The sequence below is a fragment of the Lactuca virosa genome, chromosome 6, assembly GCF_052849685.1.
Source record: "Lactuca virosa cultivar CGN04683 chromosome 6, Lactuca_virosa_CGN04683_v6, whole genome shotgun sequence".
NCBI classification, from domain to species: domain Eukaryota; kingdom Viridiplantae; phylum Streptophyta; class Magnoliopsida; order Asterales; family Asteraceae; genus Lactuca; species Lactuca virosa.
This window is the reverse complement of record NC_136431.1, coordinates 61,282,782-61,302,732: the sequence shown is the minus strand read 5'-3', so window position 1 is coordinate 61,302,732 and position 19,951 is coordinate 61,282,782. Positions and strand designations below refer to the sequence as shown.

General features: G+C 29.6%; 3 protein-coding genes and 1 pseudogene across 7 annotated transcripts; 2 read left to right on the top strand and 2 right to left on the bottom strand.

The window, feature by feature from the left end:
- The first annotated feature begins 1,392 nt into the window (after positions 1 to 1,392).
- LOC145120503 (uncharacterized) lies at positions 1,393 to 3,142 on the top strand. Its single transcript, XM_079056313.1, has 4 exons — positions 1,393 to 1,856; positions 2,139 to 2,363; positions 2,460 to 2,549; positions 2,809 to 3,142. The coding sequence occupies exons 1-4, from the start codon at positions 1,416 to 1,418 to the stop codon at positions 3,022 to 3,024; spliced, it is 972 nt and encodes a 323-aa protein (XP_078912439.1). The 5' UTR covers positions 1,393 to 1,415; the 3' UTR covers positions 3,025 to 3,142.
- A 298-nt stretch (positions 3,143 to 3,440) lies between these two features.
- On the bottom strand, positions 3,441 to 8,002 carry LOC145121579 (blue copper protein 1b pseudogene; annotated as a pseudogene).
- Positions 8,003 to 13,271: 5,269 nt separating this feature from the next.
- Positions 13,272 to 16,020, bottom strand: LOC145119213 (putative E3 ubiquitin-protein ligase BAH1-like). 5 transcript variants are annotated; one of them, XM_079054832.1, is made up of 7 exons: positions 15,859 to 15,985; positions 15,530 to 15,769; positions 15,171 to 15,412; positions 14,809 to 15,063; positions 14,589 to 14,726; positions 14,415 to 14,473; positions 13,272 to 13,433 (listed from the first exon to the last, which is right to left on the bottom strand). In XM_079054832.1, exons 2-7 carry the CDS (start codon positions 15,747 to 15,749, stop codon positions 13,406 to 13,408), a joined length of 942 nt encoding a protein of 313 aa, XP_078910958.1. In that variant the 5' UTR covers positions 15,750 to 15,769; positions 15,859 to 15,985; the 3' UTR covers positions 13,272 to 13,405. The 5 variants fall into 5 exon arrangements, with proteins under 5 accessions (XP_078910958.1, XP_078910956.1, XP_078910954.1 ...); XM_079054830.1 differs by lacking the exon at positions 13,272 to 13,433 and adding an exon at positions 13,941 to 14,137 and having other exon boundaries at positions 15,933 to 16,020; XM_079054828.1 differs by lacking the exon at positions 13,272 to 13,433 and adding an exon at positions 13,941 to 14,137.
- Positions 16,021 to 18,861: 2,841 nt separating this feature from the next.
- On the top strand, positions 18,862 to 19,614 carry LOC145119215 (Heavy metal transport/detoxification superfamily protein). The gene is made up of 2 exons (XM_079054834.1): positions 18,862 to 19,059; positions 19,186 to 19,614. Exons 1-2 carry the CDS (start codon positions 18,924 to 18,926, stop codon positions 19,455 to 19,457), a joined length of 408 nt encoding a protein of 135 aa, XP_078910960.1. The 5' UTR covers positions 18,862 to 18,923; the 3' UTR covers positions 19,458 to 19,614.
- The last annotated feature ends 337 nt before the right edge of the window (positions 19,615 to 19,951 follow it).

Genomic DNA, 19,951 nt, shown 5'->3' with positions numbered 1-19,951 from the left:
GAATAATTGTGATTTTGTCATACTTTGAAATTTTATTTAAGTCTATAACTAATTTAACTGGCGTAATCGGCGTAATCTTTAGTTAATTAATTAATTTATTTTTATTTTAAATTAGTCAACCCAAATTTAATCAATTTTTCTAATAAGTTGGGTTGCAAACTACATAAACAGGTCAACCTGGTAACAACCAATTTATCTGAAAGGTTGGGTTGGATTGAAAATATTAACCCATTTAAATAAACAGGTTGGATTGGGTTGAAATCTTCAACCCAATTAATAATTGGGTTGAACCCGAACCCAATCCAGATCGACTCATTGCCAGCTCTACATTAGACCAGTAATGTTTTAAAAGTTCTAAAAATAATGATCATTTGGGTTGTATATGACACGTTAATAATTTATTCAACTTTTAAGCATGTATCTTATTATTACATTTCCATGTACACATCATCTCACCTAAAGGTAACCTTTATTATGTCCTTTGAGGATTACACTATCATCACACACAACCCATTCATACTTCATTCATACCTAACTTTTTCTTGATCTAGTTTTGATTTACATGTATTTTTTACTCCTTTTGATTTATTGATGCATTTTGTATATAATTTATTTGATAATGCACAATCTGTTTTGTAGAATCTATTTAATAATACATAAACATACTATATAAAGTTAAAGCTCTAAGTTAAGTTAACAAATTCCTACCACTTGGTAAATTTTTTAAGTTATGACGAGGTTCGTCAATTTCATACTCACTGTCTACAAGGAAATCCATTAGATCACTAAAATACAAAAGCTTCTTGATGCACTTTTGCATAACAAAACGAAGGTACACTCACATATCACTTGCCAGCCTACACTTGGTCTCTACACAATGGAAAAAAGGAAATAAAAGACAAACCCTTCTTTTGTATTACTTTTCCCTTTATTTTGTAATCAAGTAAATCATTAAAATAAATATGTTTATAGTAAAAATGACAATGCGAAGTTAAATAGGCACTTCAATTTTCAAGAAATCACATTATTCATTTTTTGTTGTATTAGCCTATAAAATATTATAATATCGGAAGTTTGATTTTTGGTATGACAAAAATATATAACTAGAATTAAGATATATTATTGCATTCCCTCTTGCTAAACAAATCCATTTGAAGATCAATCAAATAAAATATACAACGAATATAGAACATAATCAAATTCAGCAACTCTTGTTCTACTAATCATAGTTGACCACACTTGGAATGGGGCAACTTTCTCATGGGAAAAGTACACAACTTTCTCAAGAAAAAAACAAAAGAAAAATAACCATTTATACTAGTGGACCATGACTCCATGAGACCACACCCTTGCCTTCCAAGTCATGCTTTTTCTATATATACAACACATACATTGAATTGAACCTTAAACCAACAATGGAAGAACCAATAAGCCAAAGTTCAATTGAAGATATTTGCAAACAAATTCATGGCAATTTGGGAAATATTACCCTCTTGGTTCGGGTTTTCACGAGTCAATCAATGCAACATGAATGCCAAAAGATCCGAGAAAAGTACATGGAGATGTATAATGAAGACTTATTTGATCATCTACATAACAAGATTGATGGTGGGGCATCAAAAACGTGCACAATCTTGTCATTGTTGATGATTAATCCACATGAACGCGATGCTATTGTAGCTAAAAATGCCATCTTCAAAGAAAGGGATTGTGTCAACTACAAGGCTCTCATTGAGATTTATGTTGGTAGGAAATCAAGCCATTTTTTCCTCATTCAACAAGCTTATCAAAGTAAATTCAGAAGGCACTTGGATCAAGACATTATGAGCATTGAACCTCCACACTCTTACCAAAAGGTATGTTTTCTTGACTTGTGCATCAATGGTTGTACATTGTGCAATAATTGTTTTACTTTTCCAAAAGTACAGCTTTTCACACATTGGGTACAAATCCATCCGAGAAATGGTTAATTACATGTCACATTCCCTACTCTTACAAAAAAATTTGATCCTTCTTTTTTGTGCATCGACATATGTACTCTATGTATGAATAGTTGTACATATTGATAAAGTACAACTTTGTGTGCAACAACCCATATAAGAAATGGTTGCTTAGAAGTGGTTTTTTTTGTTATGCAGATTTTAATGGCATTGAGTGCGTCACAAAAGGCTCATAGTGCAGATGTTAGTGTACACATTGGCAAGTGTGATGCCCAAAGACTATTCCAAACAGGAGAAGCAACAAGTGGAGGGTTCAAGATTGATGAGGGAATTGTCCTTGAAATCCTAAGTAAAAGAAGCATTCCACAACTCAAACTCACTTTTTCAATATATAAGCATATTTATGGCCATTCCTATACAAAGGTCAAATCTTTGACTACTATTTTACATGAAAATTTATGTTACTATATCAAAATAGTTGAAACATGATGATTAATTAATTTGTTTTTTTTTTGGCAGCATTTCAAAAATAAATATCATGGTGAGTTTCAAGAGGCCCTACGATTTGTGGTGAAATTCCTAAGAAACCCTCCAAAATATTATGCAAAGGTGATCAATTTACCTTGTTTTTTTTCAAATAAAAGTTAAAAAGAGTCTTTGATCTTGAAGAAAGGTAGTTTATATTAAAATAACTTATATCCCAATAAAATGTGGAATTAAATAACTATATAATGAAGATTTAGATTCATGACTTTATGTTTCTTCAAGCAATCCTAATTCCTCGGTTTATTCAATATATAAAAAAGCATATAAAACAAATTTTTTAAGTATTTTTTATATTTATGATTTTGTTAAGTTGTAATTTCAGGCGCTAGAAACAAACATGAAAGGAAAAACTACCAATGAGAGCAGCTTGGAACGTATAATCACGAGTCAAAGTGAGATTAATATGAAGAATATAAGAAAATTATACAAGAACATATACGAGATGGATTTGAGAGATGCAATAATAGAGAGCATTCCAATCGGGGATTATAGAGATTTGCTTGTCAGATTGACCATGAAAAGTAACAATGACTTATGAAAAATCATGACATTTCGACTTACTTAAGGGTAATGTACTTCATTCATATGGTTATTTATATATCCATATTGGTATGATACTACTAGAAGGAAAATTTTGTTATATTTGAGTTGGAATCTATTCTACTTTTCATGAGCTCACTTTAATTCATCAGATAACATTATTATCATTATCATTATCATGCCATATACACAAATTATATATACGGTTATACAAAGATAAATCAGTAAACATGTACTATTTATCTAAGTTCTTATTAATTGTATTAGATTTTTTTTCCCAAAAAAATCCACAAAAAAAAAAAAAAAAAATTCTTTGAGGGTTAAACGCCCATACTCAAGTTCACGAATAGCCTAGAAAAAGACCATGTAATCTTATTCTTACATGTAGTAAATCAATAAATGTATATATCAAAATCAAACCATGACCATCATTGCAAAAACAAAGATGATCATTATGAAAGTCTTAGACCCGAACTTGGTTGCACTGCTTGGTGCGGGTGCTGGAGCCATTGATACTTGTTGGACATCGATGACCAACTTTTGGTTAAAATCAACACAATGTTTTTCCACACCACAAATGTACCACTTCTTGCCGGGTGCCACCAAGGTCACAACGTCATTTCCAGATGTAAGGGCGGTGCTAGGTGGCGGAACAGTACAAGTAACAAAGGAACTAGCATTCACTTTGTACACATTGTGTACATTGACGGGGTACTTGAACACTGAATCCAACAAAAATATTTGTTAGCTTTGAAATACATTTTTTTCAATACCAAAAAGAAGCCTTGAGATTTTTGACAATATTATTATTCAATCTTATAGTTGGATATATAATATGAGCAATAAATTTAAGATAAATTAGGTTGGTTGGCTTCACAACCCCCGAAATTTTTCTATTTATGCTATGTGTAATGTGTTGTTTTCATTTTCTAGCATTTTATTAGCATTCTAATAAAGTTTTATTGTTAAAAAAACTAGATTATAACCCGCATTAAACACGAGAAACACATAAAAAACATATAATTGTCTACAGATATTGCATAATAATTATAAAAAGAAAATTATGGTTATTGGTATTATTGAAATGTGTAGAAAATACATTGAAAACGATAAATATCTATAATCATTGAAAGACCTCTTTGTTGACAACATTTTTTGTTTTATTAGTTGAACGACCTTCCTCGTCACATATAGTTATGATATTGTTATATAATTATAATCATTCTAATTAGACGTTCCTTCCATAATAAGGTTTCCTAATTTAAACGTATATTAACAACCAATATATCGTTTTTTCCACTGCATTAAATATTGACAACTATTTCATTTATTCAAATAAAGTCATATAGTATAATTTATAGAATGTTAAATGTTATATGGATTTAATTTTAATATATCATCAATGGAAATTATTTTCTAAATCATGATTGGTTTACTTTAAATTGATTATGCATATAAGTGCTAGCTTTTATGTTTGTTTTTCTTTATTTGGTGTTCGCAAGAACTTTGCATTAGTCTTGACGTAACTTTGAATAATTTTACTATATCATCAATGTAATTTGGTATATCTTTCAGTTATACGAAATATCAAATAATGACATTTCATTACTATTGATAATTTAGTTTATATATTGCATTTTTACTAATCTTAACGGTCTTATTTTTTTTTCTAATAAACGTAATGGTTTTACTAATTGTACTTTTTACAAGTCTCCTAATATCTTATAATTTTTATCTTATTTTATAATTTTTCATAACTATCCTATTTTCAAGATTGACTGTCATAATAGTTTTTTTTTTCAGTCTGTTCAATTTTATATTTCATTATACAATATCATCGTTTGTATGTATTCTTAAATTTCACTTTAAAAATGCTTAATGTTTATACCTTGATATTAATTTTTTTTAATAAACCTGTGTAATAATTATGGAATATATATCTTGTTTTAATTAACATTTACTTCATTCATTAAATCGAATTCCTCATTAAACATATATATTTTTGGAAAGTAATAATTATAATGAGGCAACATTATCTAATACGTATATGCTTGATATACTTTTGGAGGAAAAAATCAGGATCATTAAAAAATTTTATATAAAGAAAATACAAATTTAAATTAGGTGAAATTATGGATGAAATTACTGACAAAAATTATTTTGGAGGGAGTTGTATTTTGTAAGGTATAATAATACTACAAAATTCGAAATATGTATATTTGTTGTGTAAATTTATAAATTTTATTGTTACTATATAAAGATAAAAAAGTAGGTTGGTATGTTATACAAAAACATAATAATTTCAATGATATTTTAAAATCATACCAAAATTAATCGGATTCTTATGATATAAAAATTAAAAAAAAAATCATAATCATCTCTAATATATAAAAGTATCATTTTCGTAATTAATGTCAATTCCCAATATAGTTAATTTCTGTTTTGTTAAATGTATGTAATATCTTTTCCTATTTATTTGAAATGTTTTAGAAAAATAGTTAACCGATTTCATGTAATTTGTGGCAAAGAAAATCGAAATATATGAATACATATATTTGATATAGGAACAAAAAAATAATCGAAAAAAATATAAAAAACGAAAGAAGGTACTAACCTTCTAGTGCACAACAACGAAGGTTTGAAACAGAGAATGATGATGGAAGTTATAAGCAATAAGAATGATGTTGTAGAAGAAGGTTTGAAGAAAAGAAACGATTGAAAATAAATATGAGCCGCGGATTCAAGGATTAATCATATATGTATATGATAATTTGAATATGATTTTTTGGTATTAATGATTTCCTAATAAAAATAGATTTTATTTTAATGGTTTAGTAATATAAATGGATTTATATTAATGGTTGATATTAATGCCTTGATTGAATGGTTTGTTAGTAATATGCTTTTAAAATTGACCATATTAAAACCTTCATAACCGGAAATTCAAGATTTAAAATATGGAAAGCTTTTATTAGAATTAAATACATTTTATTTCAACGAATGCAAGTTATTGTTTGACGATTGGAAAGCATTTATTGGAATTAAATACATTCCATTTGGGGAAGATTATGTCAACAATTTGATCTAAGGGTGGAAAAAATAAGATTGAAATATAATAAAGGGTCCAGATTGTTTAAGATTATGTCATAAGGTTTCTCTTTTAATAATATTTAGAGATTATATGAAATATCAAATAATGACATTTCATTAATATTGTGATAATTTAGTTTATATATTGCATTTTTACTAATCTTAACGGTCTTATTTTTTTCTAATAACCGTAACGCTTTTACTAATTGTACCTTTTACAAATCTCCTAATATCTTATAATTTTTATTATACTTTATAATTTTTCATAACTATGCTATTTTCAAGATTGACTGTCTTGATAGTTTTTTTTTCAGTCTATTCAATTTTATATTTTATTGTACAACATCATCGTTTGTATGAATTTTGAAATTTCACTTTAAAAATGCTTAATGTTTACACCGTGATATTAATTTTTTTTAATAAACCCGTGTAATAATTATGGAATATATATCTCGTTTTAATTAACATTTACTTCCTTCAGTAAATCAAATTCCTCATTAAACGGATATATTTTTGGAAAGTAATAATTATAAATGGGCAACATTATCTAAGACATAAATGTTTGATATACTTTTGAGGAAAAAAATCAAGATCATTAAAAATTTTTATATAAAGAAAATACAAATTTAAATTGGGTGAAATTATGGATGAAATTACTGGCGAAAATTATATTGGAGGGAGTTGTATTTCGTAAGGTATAATAATACTACAAAATTCGAAATATGTATATTTGTTGTGTAAATTTATAAATTTTATTGTTACTATATAAAGATAAAAAAGTAGGTTGTTATGATATACAAAAACATAATAATTTCAATGATATTTTAAAATCATACCAAAATTAACCGGATTCTTATGACATAAAATTTTAAAAAAAACATAATCATCTCTAATATATAAAAGTATCATTTTCGTAATTAGTGTTAGTTCTCAAGATAGTTAATTTCTGTTTTGTTAAAAGTACGTAATATATTTTCCTATTTATTTGAAAAGTTTCAGAAAAATAGTTAATTGATTTTATGTAATTTGTGACAAAGAAAATCGAAATATGTTAATACAGATATTTGATATAGGAACAAAAAAATAATCGAAAAAATATAAAAAGCGAAAGAAGGTACTGACCTTCTAGTGTACAACAACCAATGTTTGAAGCAGAGAATGATGATGAAAGTTATAAGCAATAAGAATGATGTTGTAGAAAAAGGTTTGAAGAAAAGAAACGATTGAAAATAAGTGTGAGCCGCGGATTCAAGGATGAATCGTATATGTATGTGATAATTTGAATATGATTTTTTGGTATTAATGACTTCCTAATAAAAATAGATTTTTTATTAATGGTTTAGTAATATAAACGGATTTATATCAATGGTTGATATTAATGTCTTGATTGAAATGGTTTGTTTGTAACGTGCTTTTAAAATAAACCATATTAAAACCTTCATAACCGAAAATTCAAGATTTAAAATATGGAAAACTTTTATTGGCATTAAATACATTTCATTTCAATGAATGTAAGTTATTGTTTGACGATTGGAAATCATTTATTGAAATTAAATACATTCCATTTAAGGAAGATGATGTCAGCAATTTGATCTAAGGGTGGAAAAAATAAGATTGAAATACAATCAAGAGCGCAGATTGTTTAAGATGATGTTATAAGGTTTCTCTTTTAATAATATTTAGAGATAAAGTGACACTATGATACACAACTCACCTAGTTTGTCGCCAACATAGAAAACTTTGTCTTTAGTCCACACTTGGTAGTCATAATTTATGGTCCAACCACTATCATCTCCCACCACATATTCGGCGGCCATAGTGGTCGACGGAAGTAGCACCACAACCGATATGGCAAGAACAAGAACAATGTGAGTAAAAGTGGTCATTACTTGTGTTGAGGTTCGTGTATGGAAATATGTTATCTTTGTTCTTGATTTTGATTTACAAATATGTAAAAGTGCTTATTTATAATAAATTAGATTTCTTGGAAATATCTACATATATACCGTATACAATGAGATTGTTATACTCGATATTTTTTTCCGGCTTTTATTTGTCATTTTCTTGGTTTTTACTTTGTACTTGAAGAGGCCATATTCTAATTCTAATGCTATGATGTGGGAAAAGGACATTTTGTAAAATTCCAATAACTAATACGACGTAATGGGCAATTAAATAGATACTTTGCAATATTATAATTATAAGACAAAAGATTATAGAAAATATCATTTGTTTCATAACGGTTAAGGTTAGAAGAACCCCCGGAGAAAAGTAGATGGCGTCATGGCGCACTAAATATGTATATGAAATTATGGACTTATTTAATAGTTGAAGATGTTATTATTATTATTATTATTATTATTATTATTATTATTATTATTATTGTGCTATAATAACTTTTACAGTAATTACCGGACACATACATATTTAGATGTTTAATTAAACGATTTAAAACATATGAAACATTTACCAATAATAGGAATTATGATATTTACGTAACATCTAATAAAGCAAAATACGTCGTTTAGAAAATCTGGCAATCTTAATTTTTTGGAAAAAGTCTAACTAGTGATATTAATGTTGGTTATAAACTAGTGATAGTAGAGTATATGTTCATTTTAAATTAGTTAAAATTGGAAAGCCATCACCTTTAATCTTCAAAGGGACAAAATCATTCTAAAAGGTGAGTAATTCTAACATTCTCATAGTCTAAATTTTTTGCCCATTTTAGTCAAATCAAAACCAATTTATGTGAAATTAAATAAAAAAAATTAATTTAATAAAGGTAAATAAATTAGAAGAAATTTTCTTTATAATGTTAAGTAAGCTATTAAATTGATATTAAATAAGATTTAATGATGCTAGGAGATTAATTACCTTGACCTTAAATAGGAAATAGATAAATAGGGGCTAAAAGTGTCAATTGGGTCAAACTTGTAATTTATAATGTGACTTATTTAAGGGACCATATTGATAGGGATTCTTATCTTTTTTGGTACTACTTAGAATCTCAGATATTTGAGAAAATAAGAAAATAGGGACTTAAGTTGTCGATAGGGTAAAAAATATACAAAAGCTTCTTTAAAAAATTTTGAAAGTTAGAAAAAGTCGATCCATTCACTATGAACCGCTAAGCATCCATGACCGAATGGTTAAGCACTTAACTCATAATTGGTGAATTTGTAGGTTCAATTCCTACTGATGCACACCAATGAGACCATGCAATAAGTCTATTGGAATTAGCTATGTATCAATGGAATCTCCTCATCCATACATAACATGGTAGTTTTTTTTAACTTATAAAGAAATTGGAAGTGGATTTAAAGTGAGGATGAAGTTTGGAAGCAAGAATCACCTTTCAAGGCTTTACATGTATAATTCATTCATCTCCTTTATTTAAATTCGATCTTGTACTTGGGGTTTTCTAAAATTCGATATTTATAATGTTTAGGGGCTTGGAAATAGATCATTAACTTGGTTTTAATTATGTGTTCATGAATCTGCTCTCATATCACCATTATATTTTTTTGAGTTGGACCTTAAATGTCATTTTGAAGCTCTAAATCCTAACAATGGAGACTCTAACCATGAACTCCATAGAAAGTACCACAACTTAAAGATGATCTACCACTATCATTGAGATTGAGGGATTGATGGTTTAGTTTTGGCCTGTAGGAAAGGTTGCTTGGGGAACCATAAATTTGTGCATGGACTTGAGGAAGACCTCTTAACCTTCGACTTCAAAGAGAGAGCCATAAATTTGTGATGGGATATTGAGAAAGTTTCAAATGTATAGCTAAGATCGTATAGGAACCAGTAAGAGTTGTCTAGATCATAAATAAGGTGAAAAATCGCAGATGGTTGATCACAAGAAGATATGAATTGGAGGCCATATTTAAAAACCAAGAGAGCCTTTTTGAAGTTGAGGCCAGGTGTATCTCGGTCTTGAGACCGAATACTTTAGCCATAAATTCTTTAAAAATGATAGTTGGAGAAGGATGAGGACATATTGTTCATTTTCTTTCCAGGAATGAAAAGTAAGAGTAATGGTGGTTTTCCATTAGATTCAGTATGGTGGTGGGTGGTGACAAGACAATGCCAATATGGTCAATAAGTTATTGATAAGAAACTAACAAACGTATTTCATTTCTCCGTAGAAGGTAGTTGTAAGAGAATAATTTAATTGTGATCATATGGAGAAGAGTGAACAGAAGAAGGGCGGTGTCATGACTATCGAGAAAGGCTATAAGGGAGAGAGGAAATCGATGACGATGAACAAAATAAAAGAGATATCGATTTTAAACTGATACCATGCACAGTTTTGGAAAAGTCATCACACATATGGAGAATATCTTATTAACAATATATAAATGTACAAGAGCTTCATAATATGGAAAAGATAATTACATAACATAAATACATAATAATTTCCATCTACATTGTATCATTAATATCAAGCCAGCCGTCAAGCTATATTAGTTACTTCAGAACTTGTTCTTCTATAAAATATATAAAGTTTTGATATACATAAAAAACTAGTTATGAGACTTGTGTACTATACGATTGCTTTGAAAGCAACCTCACATTTGATAGCAACTATCATTGACTCTTATATATTGTCATCACAAAACAACAACAACAACAACAACAACAACAACAATAGACATTGTGACATACTTGAACTTCAAAATACATATAAATATAACTACTGCAAGGTCAAATCAATTTCACATCCATTAATCAAAATATTAGATTTTAATCGATAGAATATACTTGAAATCTAGATGACATTATAAGAAAAAGTTGATAATCTAAGATTATACCTCCATTAGAGAGCTTGAACCAACTTCTAAACAAAGACCCATTGTCAATAAAACTAAAATTCACCACCATCTTATTAAGGCATTGTACTTTAAAATAGTAACCAACTTTCAAATTAGGATGTTATAATAAACAAAGAAATTAAAGTTGGTTTCTATTTTAGAGTATAATTAGGGGTTTTTTATGCATGCCATTGCTCTATATCATCTTGTCTAACTTAAATACTCACCAATGTGTTTGACTATTCTGCATTTAGCATTTTCAATAGTTAAATGATGTCGTTTTCAGAACTATATCAAGGTACTTTGAAAGTATATTGCTCTAATTGGAACTAATTTTGTTTTTTGTATAAAGACCTGTCATAGTCTTATTTAAAAAAAAATTACAATATGTCATTTTCTTATTTCAGCGTTTAATACATAAAATTAATTAATTTTCTAGTAACAGGATAATGTGTTAATTAGATTTTTTTTTTGGAAACGGCAAATGATTAAACGGAAGCCTACTCGCATATTTCAACGAGCACCCCGGGTTCGAGCTCCTTTACAAGGCAAACCCAGCCCCCATAGGGGTTTCCAGGGAAAATTTCTCCACATGTGGCACAAGTTTAAGAGGCACCCACATGTGTTAATTAGATACTTTAAAGTTTAAAGAGGTAATAACAATTTCGAGTAAAAATAGTTGATGTCATAGCAATAAATTTAGTTTTATTGAAGTGTGATGTTTAATTGTTGGATTTGGTTTCAGTTTAGGACTTAAAATATTTAATCAACTTTAATCATGCAAGTTAAAGTGACAGAATGTTGGTGATTTTAGTGTTAATGACATTTTTATGTAATTGAAACTGACATGTGAGCTAAGGGGCTTATCGTTTGCACTCTATTATATGTTTTGGTAAATGCGGAGTGCATGTATATATAAGATTGAATTATAAGTTGATATGGTAGAAATGCAGGGGTCATGGGGGTTGCGCCCCCTTGCAGGGTCCTAAGGGCAGCGCTGCTAGCAGGGTCCAAGGGGCAGAGTCCCAAAAGGTCTTCGGAAATTTGAATTAATTACATTATGGAAAATCCAAATTCTAGTAGGTGATTATGGTAAGACTGATAAATCTTGTTAGTTTTGGTAATCATTGATTATGCCATTAATTTTGAGATTTGCATAACTAATTTAGAAGATTAACCCTAATTTGTACTGTATATATACGACTCCTCTTTTGACTGGTAGAGAGAACCTTTTTCTTCGACACTTCTTCTAAACGAATACTCAGAACTCTGGTGATTTGACTTGTGTTTCTGTACCTAGATACACAAGTGTCCTTTTGGATTATCCTAGACTAGATTTCCTATAACCCAAATATATGGTGGAAATATCAATTTTGAAAGTGAACATATACGATCCATAAGGAATCTGGTTCTCCACCATTACCCTAATATATCCTCCAACAACGAATGTTAAAGACTGTTATTGTACATTTTTTATTTTATATGGAAATAACAATCAAATGTTAAGTTGGGTAGTAAACGAAAAAGGGTTTCAAAGATATTAAGGGAATAACATAGCGAAATCGTAATAAGCCAAAACTATATCTAAAGCACAATGATAACGACAAAAATGGTTTCAAATTTGCTTACTTTTATCTTTTTTTTACCTAATATGTCATTTGTCACGATAACAAAATAATAATATAGATTCATTTTTTACAATTTTCGGGGGGATGGAGGGTATGTTTAAAACATTCTTTAATATGTTTTTATTGTAATATGCTTATTTTACTTGGGACAAAATCTACGTGAAAAATGTTTAAAGTATCTCTGAGTGATACAAAGCCTCAATTCCGGTATTCTAGTAAATTCTACTCTATTTACTTTCTATTTTTGGTTGATCATTGATATTCTGTATTGTATAAGAGTAAACTCCATCTAATTTCAATTTTGGGCAAAATTTTGGATTATTTCCATCAGGACAATTTAATAAAAGAAATGAAAAGTAGGATGCTATAATACACTCATAAATAAAACTAGATTGTTGTTTTTTGCATTTAGCCATTTTTCTTAAGGTGCAATTCTGTTTTTTTAAGTACAATGTCTAAATAAGAAAAAGATGAAAATAACACACAATGTTGTAATAGAAAGACATGAAAGTAGGATGTCATAATATACAAATAAATGAAGGTATGTTACTGTTTCTTGCATTTAGCTTTTCTCCTTATGATGCAATCATGCTTTTTTTTTCAAAGTACAATATCTTAATAAGAACAAAATCTAAAAGTACATGTTGTAATCCAAAAAAAATGAAAATAGGATGCTAGAAAACAAAATCAATGAAAGTACATTAGTATTTTTTACAACTAGCATTCATTTAATCTATAGTGCATAGAAACACCAAAAGAAAAAAAATCGATAAGAAACCATAAAACAAAACTGGATGGACACATCCCTTGGCCTTCTCAATAATTCACAGTCACATCTCTATACTTTCAATTTTCTTCTCAGCATTCTGATCAATTTCAGACCTTATTATTGTAAGGTAGATTTAGAGAGTAATGATCTAAGACATTAAAAACAATTAGGACAATTTCTATGTGATAATTCGATTGATTAAAACATGGCAACCAAATTTCTTCAATGATCGACATTCTAAAATTAACTGCATAAATCAAATAGTGGGTGGATTTCGTATTGGAATAAATGGAGAAATAGGGTTGAAATTGGAATGGATTCATGAAATCCTTCTGTAAAATTGGAATGCAGTAATCAAATTGACGCGTGATTGTTGGATAATCAGAGGGTAAAAGGAAGGATTACAGGGTATGTTTACTATTTGTTTAAACTTCTTATACGTTAGCTGATATACACAATTATTATTAAATAAATAAATCGTGACATTGTCTTATGTGAAATTTTAATATAACTGAAAAAAACACAACATAATGACAAGTGGAAAAAAAATAATTCAAAAATCCCAAAAAATATCATGTGTTAAAAAGAATGAAAAAATGACATGTATCAAAAAGATCTTTGTTTATTTATTAAGTTAGATTTTGAATACAAAATAAATCTTGCAAAAAGAACCAACAAATCCAACACTTCAAATGTCATAATCCCATCACATAACTTGTTTGCAACTCCCAATATTCTTTAGTTTGAATCAATATTTTTTCTCGTTCTTCCATTCGTCTCTTCTTAAATCCATCTTTATACCTACAAATACCTCTATTGTTATAAAAAAAATTTAAATTGTATCTCAAGCAAAAGAAACATTTTTCAGAAATGTCTATAACAAACCACAAAATAATATAACCGAAAACACTAATATATTCCTCGTTTTCTTCCTATGCTTTGTAATCTTTCTTTGCTTCTAGTTTTTGACTAGTGCTTTATTAGTAATATATTCCGTCGTTCTAAAACATGTTACCCATCCATCCCATTTTTGACATATCTATCGTAAAGTAATAAGGAGATACAAGATATTGATTACCTTCGTTGTAAGAGCAAACCTAGTTCAGACATGCAAACTGATTTAGCATACACTCCACTCTACAATAACAAAGATATATAAACCATACCATTAATCTATATTTTGTTACATAATATATATGATCATATATACCCAACAAACATATAATTTCTATAACATCCAAGTTTATCTAACCTCTCGGCAAACTGGACACTTGGAATCTTGATTTGCAAACTTGAACCCTTGAATGATCAATACACCAGCTGCCAAACAAGCACAAGACTTGCAAAAAATGTGTCCACAACTCAAAGAATATGGTTGAAAAACAATGTCCTGAATCAACAATTGACCATTTTATAAAAGATATAATTGGAATTTGCAGTTAATTAATATGTTTATTTTCAAACATTTATACCAAGCAAATAGGACATGTGAGACTATACTCCAGCTTTTCAGAACCTAGAAGTGTCAAAGTCAGTAAAGACTCTTCATCCGAGATATTGAGATCATAAGAGAGTTGACCAAAAAGCTCATCAGAAGTCAAACTGTCTGAACCCTTTAGATTCATATAGAAAGCTACTAATTCAATCAACCATGGTGATTGCATCACATCCAAGTGTTTTGCCTGTAATTTGGACTTAAAGTTCATACCACTTGCAGATTCATGCACCTGTTGTGATAGATAGATAGATAGATAGATAGATAGATAGATATAATATATAATCAAGATTCAAGAAGAAGAAACATGTTTGGTTTTCCAAAATGATATGGGCTTACTTTGTCATATTTCTTGAGAATCTTCCTGAGGGCGATAGCATTCATAATCATAAATTGAATTAGGATCCATCCCTTACGTAGGAGTGCTTCTTGATCATCTTTGAAATAATGAAACAAGCACCATAAGAATCTTCGGATACCAGGAGTAAAATGAAGATGAACAAGTTGCCTGACTCTCAAACTAATATGATCAGCCATCTTCGTAGCTTCAGTCGTTAACTCAGAGAATATCCCTTCACACCCTATTACATCATAAATCCAATAAAACTGTTTCAAATTCATCTTCTACTTCAAATCTTAATTAAGAGTTGAGAATTCATTTCTAATTCTTTGATGGGATAATAATGTCGGAAACTTACGATGGCAGGATTCATATGGAGGAATCTGATTGAGATCATCTTCAGGATTTTCATCCCTACGAGAATCAATGGAAGCTTCAATATGTCGATGATGCCTGCAAAAGTTCAAATCATTCTTGAGCTTCTTGTACTTAAAGTGACACATGTGGTTCTTCGGATCCTTCCCTTTATCTCCCACTAAATAAGCTGTAAACGTCTCTTCGAACCCCATAACTCCCATTCGATTCAATTAGCACCCACCTTATATTATCAAAAAGCACATTGAAATGATCAGCACATTTCTGAACAAGTATTTTTCCTATAAATATTATAATAATCAATTTCTCTACCAAACTTCAATCAATCCATCTTTAACAAAATGTTCTGAGTTGAAAAGCAATTTTGATCTGAGAGGACGACGTACGGTGGAGCAAAGCAGTGATATAAAGGGAAAGATGATCGAAGGTGGTAAATCTTTTTCTCCATAGCCAAAATGTCAATGCTTTACTAACGTGCACACTACGGAGTAAAACTTGTATGTTGATCTGGATATTTTTAAAACACTAAAAAAGGACAGTCTGTAAAAATAAATAAATAAAGTTAAATGGTTTATCCATAAAAATGGCATGCAAAGACCCTCCAAGTCACTTCTGCTGTTCTGCATTCAATGGGAGTGCTTCATGCCAAAAAAGGAAAGGAGAAAGACAGAAAAAGTCACTTCTCGATTCAAAGGGAGTGCTTCATGCCAAAAAAGGAAAGGAGAAAGAGAGAAAGTGGCAAGGAAGGAGAAAAGGGAGAAGAAAGAGTAGCCTGATCAACAATCGGAGTGTCAAGATTGTTTGCCTCTTTGCCATGTCATACACCCGTATGATTTGTGATGCCACATAGGTTTCACATGTATGCAAACAAAAAAATTAAGAAATAGAAATATTATGTATCATGCACACAATTTTGTCATTTACTTCTTTTAATTAAAATTTTAGGATATTAATTAAGCTAAGAATTATAAATCAAGTTTTTAATAAAAATAACTAAGTTTTTTATGTTTTGTAAAATGGAAAATTGTATAAAAAACATTAAGTTTACGTAAATTTCGATTTTAAAACTATGTTTTTTTTTTTCCGTTAAGACACTAAGTTTACAATTTTGTTGCAAACTTAACTAATCAACCAATATGCTTTATATAAGATTATCTACAGAAAAGTCCCAAACTTTTTTCAAAAGTTTCAATAAAGTCCTAAAAGTTTTTTTTTGAACAGAAAAGTCTTAATATTTTGATTTTTTTTGCCTAAATTTACGAAAAAGTCATTTTTATATTTGAGCAGCAAATGATAGATTATATGATTTTTTCAAAATATTGGGATTTTTTTGTTCAAAAAAAAACTTTTAAGACTTTATTGAAACTTTTAAAAAAAGTTTGAGACTTTTCTGTAGATAACCCCATGTTTCTCATAAGAAGACCCTAGAGAAATAATCATTTTTATTTAAAACAACTTTGATAGGCATTATAAATTAACAAAAGTTGAACATATCTTAATTTTATGGATTAAAATGATTAAATATTATTGTATTGTTTCTAATAATAGGAACGACAATATCTTAGAGGATTTACCGAATGGGAATGTAAGCAATGAATAAGTACTCAAATGACCATTGTAGCAGGTTTAAGGCTTCAAAAATCGATTGTAAAACTGATATATATATATATATATATATATATATATATATATATATATATATATATATATATATATATATATAACTGACTTATAAAAAAAAACTGAAAAAAAAAGTATAACATTAAAGGGGCAATTAAAATCGATTTGTGGTTTTGTAAAAAGTTGATCAATATATGCTAAAAAAAAAAGGCAACATATTTGTTATAATTATGGGTTTTAGGAAAATGAAAAAAAAAAAAAAAGTGTGTGTCGGTGGCTTAGGAAAAGACGAAAAGTTGTAAAAGCAAGTCCATAAATGGGCTAAGAAGATCCACTAAGACTAGTCGATATGGGCCGCTCAGTGTAGGTGGAGCTCTTTATCGCCGTTATGGCCCATTGAACACCGCCCGCCTTCATATGGTGTTCATATGGTGTTAAGCGACGTTGCCCTCTCAATATTGCTCAATGTCAGTTAAGAAAAGAAGAAACGAATCATTTTTTTTTATTCTTTTTCATTTTTAAAGTGGTGTGGTGGTTAGGGTTGGACCCGAAAATTTTGTTAGTGTAACACAAAAAAATCCTGATAAAATATATAAGATTAATGAACTAATTCACTAACTTTAGGTTTTCAATTTGAACGACTAAATTAAACTAAAACAATAAGATCATTAAAGATTAAAGTAATACTTGTTTCATTCTTGCTAGTGGGAGAAGAAGTCAAGCTTTTACGATTTGTGAAGTCGACATGTCGTAAAGCAAGAGGCAGAAAAACCGTTTTTTTTTTTCTTTCTAATTTGTTGTTGGAGACTTGGAGTATGCTGTTTGCGTTGTTTTTTCAGTAATTGGTTCACAAACATTGAGCAATTGGTTCACTAATGGGCTGTTTAATTGGATTCAATTAGAGTTGCACTACTTTATTTACTAGGTCTAAATGTAAATTAGATAAGATACATAAAATCTATTTTTTTTTTTTTATATCTTATAGTTGAGGGGTAGCACGTTGCCAACCAACTAGTTCCGCCAAAGGTGGTGGTGTGATAGGTATCTCTTAGCAAAAATAAAGTGGTATTGAGAATGATATGGTAAAAAAATAGTGTGGAGAAGGAGACTCATATATACCCACTAGCCTAAGGGGATGATTCAATTACTTTTATATACTATCCCTATGTGATTGGTTAAAAAGACAATAATTTTACCATATAGACATCATGTTGAGTTATTCAATTATTTTTATCCGATAAAATTGGATTAGTTATAAATAATTAACCATATAGATACCCCATTTTACTATATAGATCGACATCCCAATTAATTTTTGAAACAGTTTCATTTAATTCATTAAGGTTAGCATCATCATAGGTAGCTAGATCGTAGCTATGATGTTTAGCTAGGTTAACTAAAGCCTCAAAGGTTTGCCTTAGAATTAGATATGGTTGGGTAATTTACTAGTAAATAGTAACATCACATGGGGAGCATTTGCAATTTCGCATGGATTGGCAATCAGTCTAAATGTCCAATACAATGCACACATCAAAAGGTTAGCAGATGACATATCCACACACTCATCCTACTCATCCACCCACCAAAAGTGAAAAAGATTATTCTATTTGTTCTTTAATTTCTGATACACATGTTGGATCTGCATCTCATGATGCATGTTATAATATATATATATATATATACATATATAGTGAGTGTAAAAACACACACATAAGTAGTAAAGTCTTGAGCAAAGAAATTAAACAGGGGACATTGAGATGGAGATGCAGGAGGAGCTTCAAATAGTCCCGATGATGGTTAAGGATGTGGAGGCACAATTTGTAGAGATCATGGTGCCGCTTTATTCTTATGGATGCGGCAAAAAGATCAAGAAAGCCTTGGCCCATTTCAAAGGTAGGTAATATCGGGTTAGCTACGAATCCATATTATTATTAAACGCATGCAAATATAATGGGCCAAATACGTGGTCACGTTTTTATTGTTTGATTTTGAAGTAATAATTGATCGATATGCGTACAGGTATTTACTCGGTAAATGTGAATTATGATCAGCAAAAGGTGACTGTATGGGGCATTTGCAACAAGAAGGATGTGCTATCCACCATTAGAGCCAAGAGAAAAGGAGCTCGTTTCTGGAAGCAGCAGCAGGATGGCATTAATGGCGCTGGGCTCCAAATCCAATCACACACAGCACCACCCTCTCCTCTTAGTATCATCAAGGGACATACATCTTTCTCCATAAACTGGAAAGCCGCATGGAAGAAGGTCTTCAACAGATCATATTCCTTCTAATTTGCTGTGAATTAACTGATCATGCATGGGAGCCATATATAATGCAAACATTAATTGTTTTTTATTATCGAGGGTAGCAACTAGCAAGCTAGGTACTTGTTTGGATGTTGGATATGTTCCTATATAAGTAATCTTCATAAATTTATAATTAGCATCATTGGAATTGAAGGAGTACAAATGGTTTTTGATAGACAGCGTTAGAAAACGAAACTTACCCACGCCTTGATTTAAACTCAATACCTGTTGATCCATTTGAATGACCAATTATAGAATTTTATCATGTAAACCAAAGAGATGAAATTAGAAGAGCATACCTACAAAAAGGGCGTCTCCAACCTCTAAATCATAAGTTGCAACCACGTGATTTTGGAGGTAAACCGCAAAGATTTATTCAATCTTGGTTTGATGATAATAAATATTTGTTAGAATATAGTATAAAAGAGGATGACGCATTCTGTTTATGTTGTTATCGATTCAAATCAAGTATACCAAAT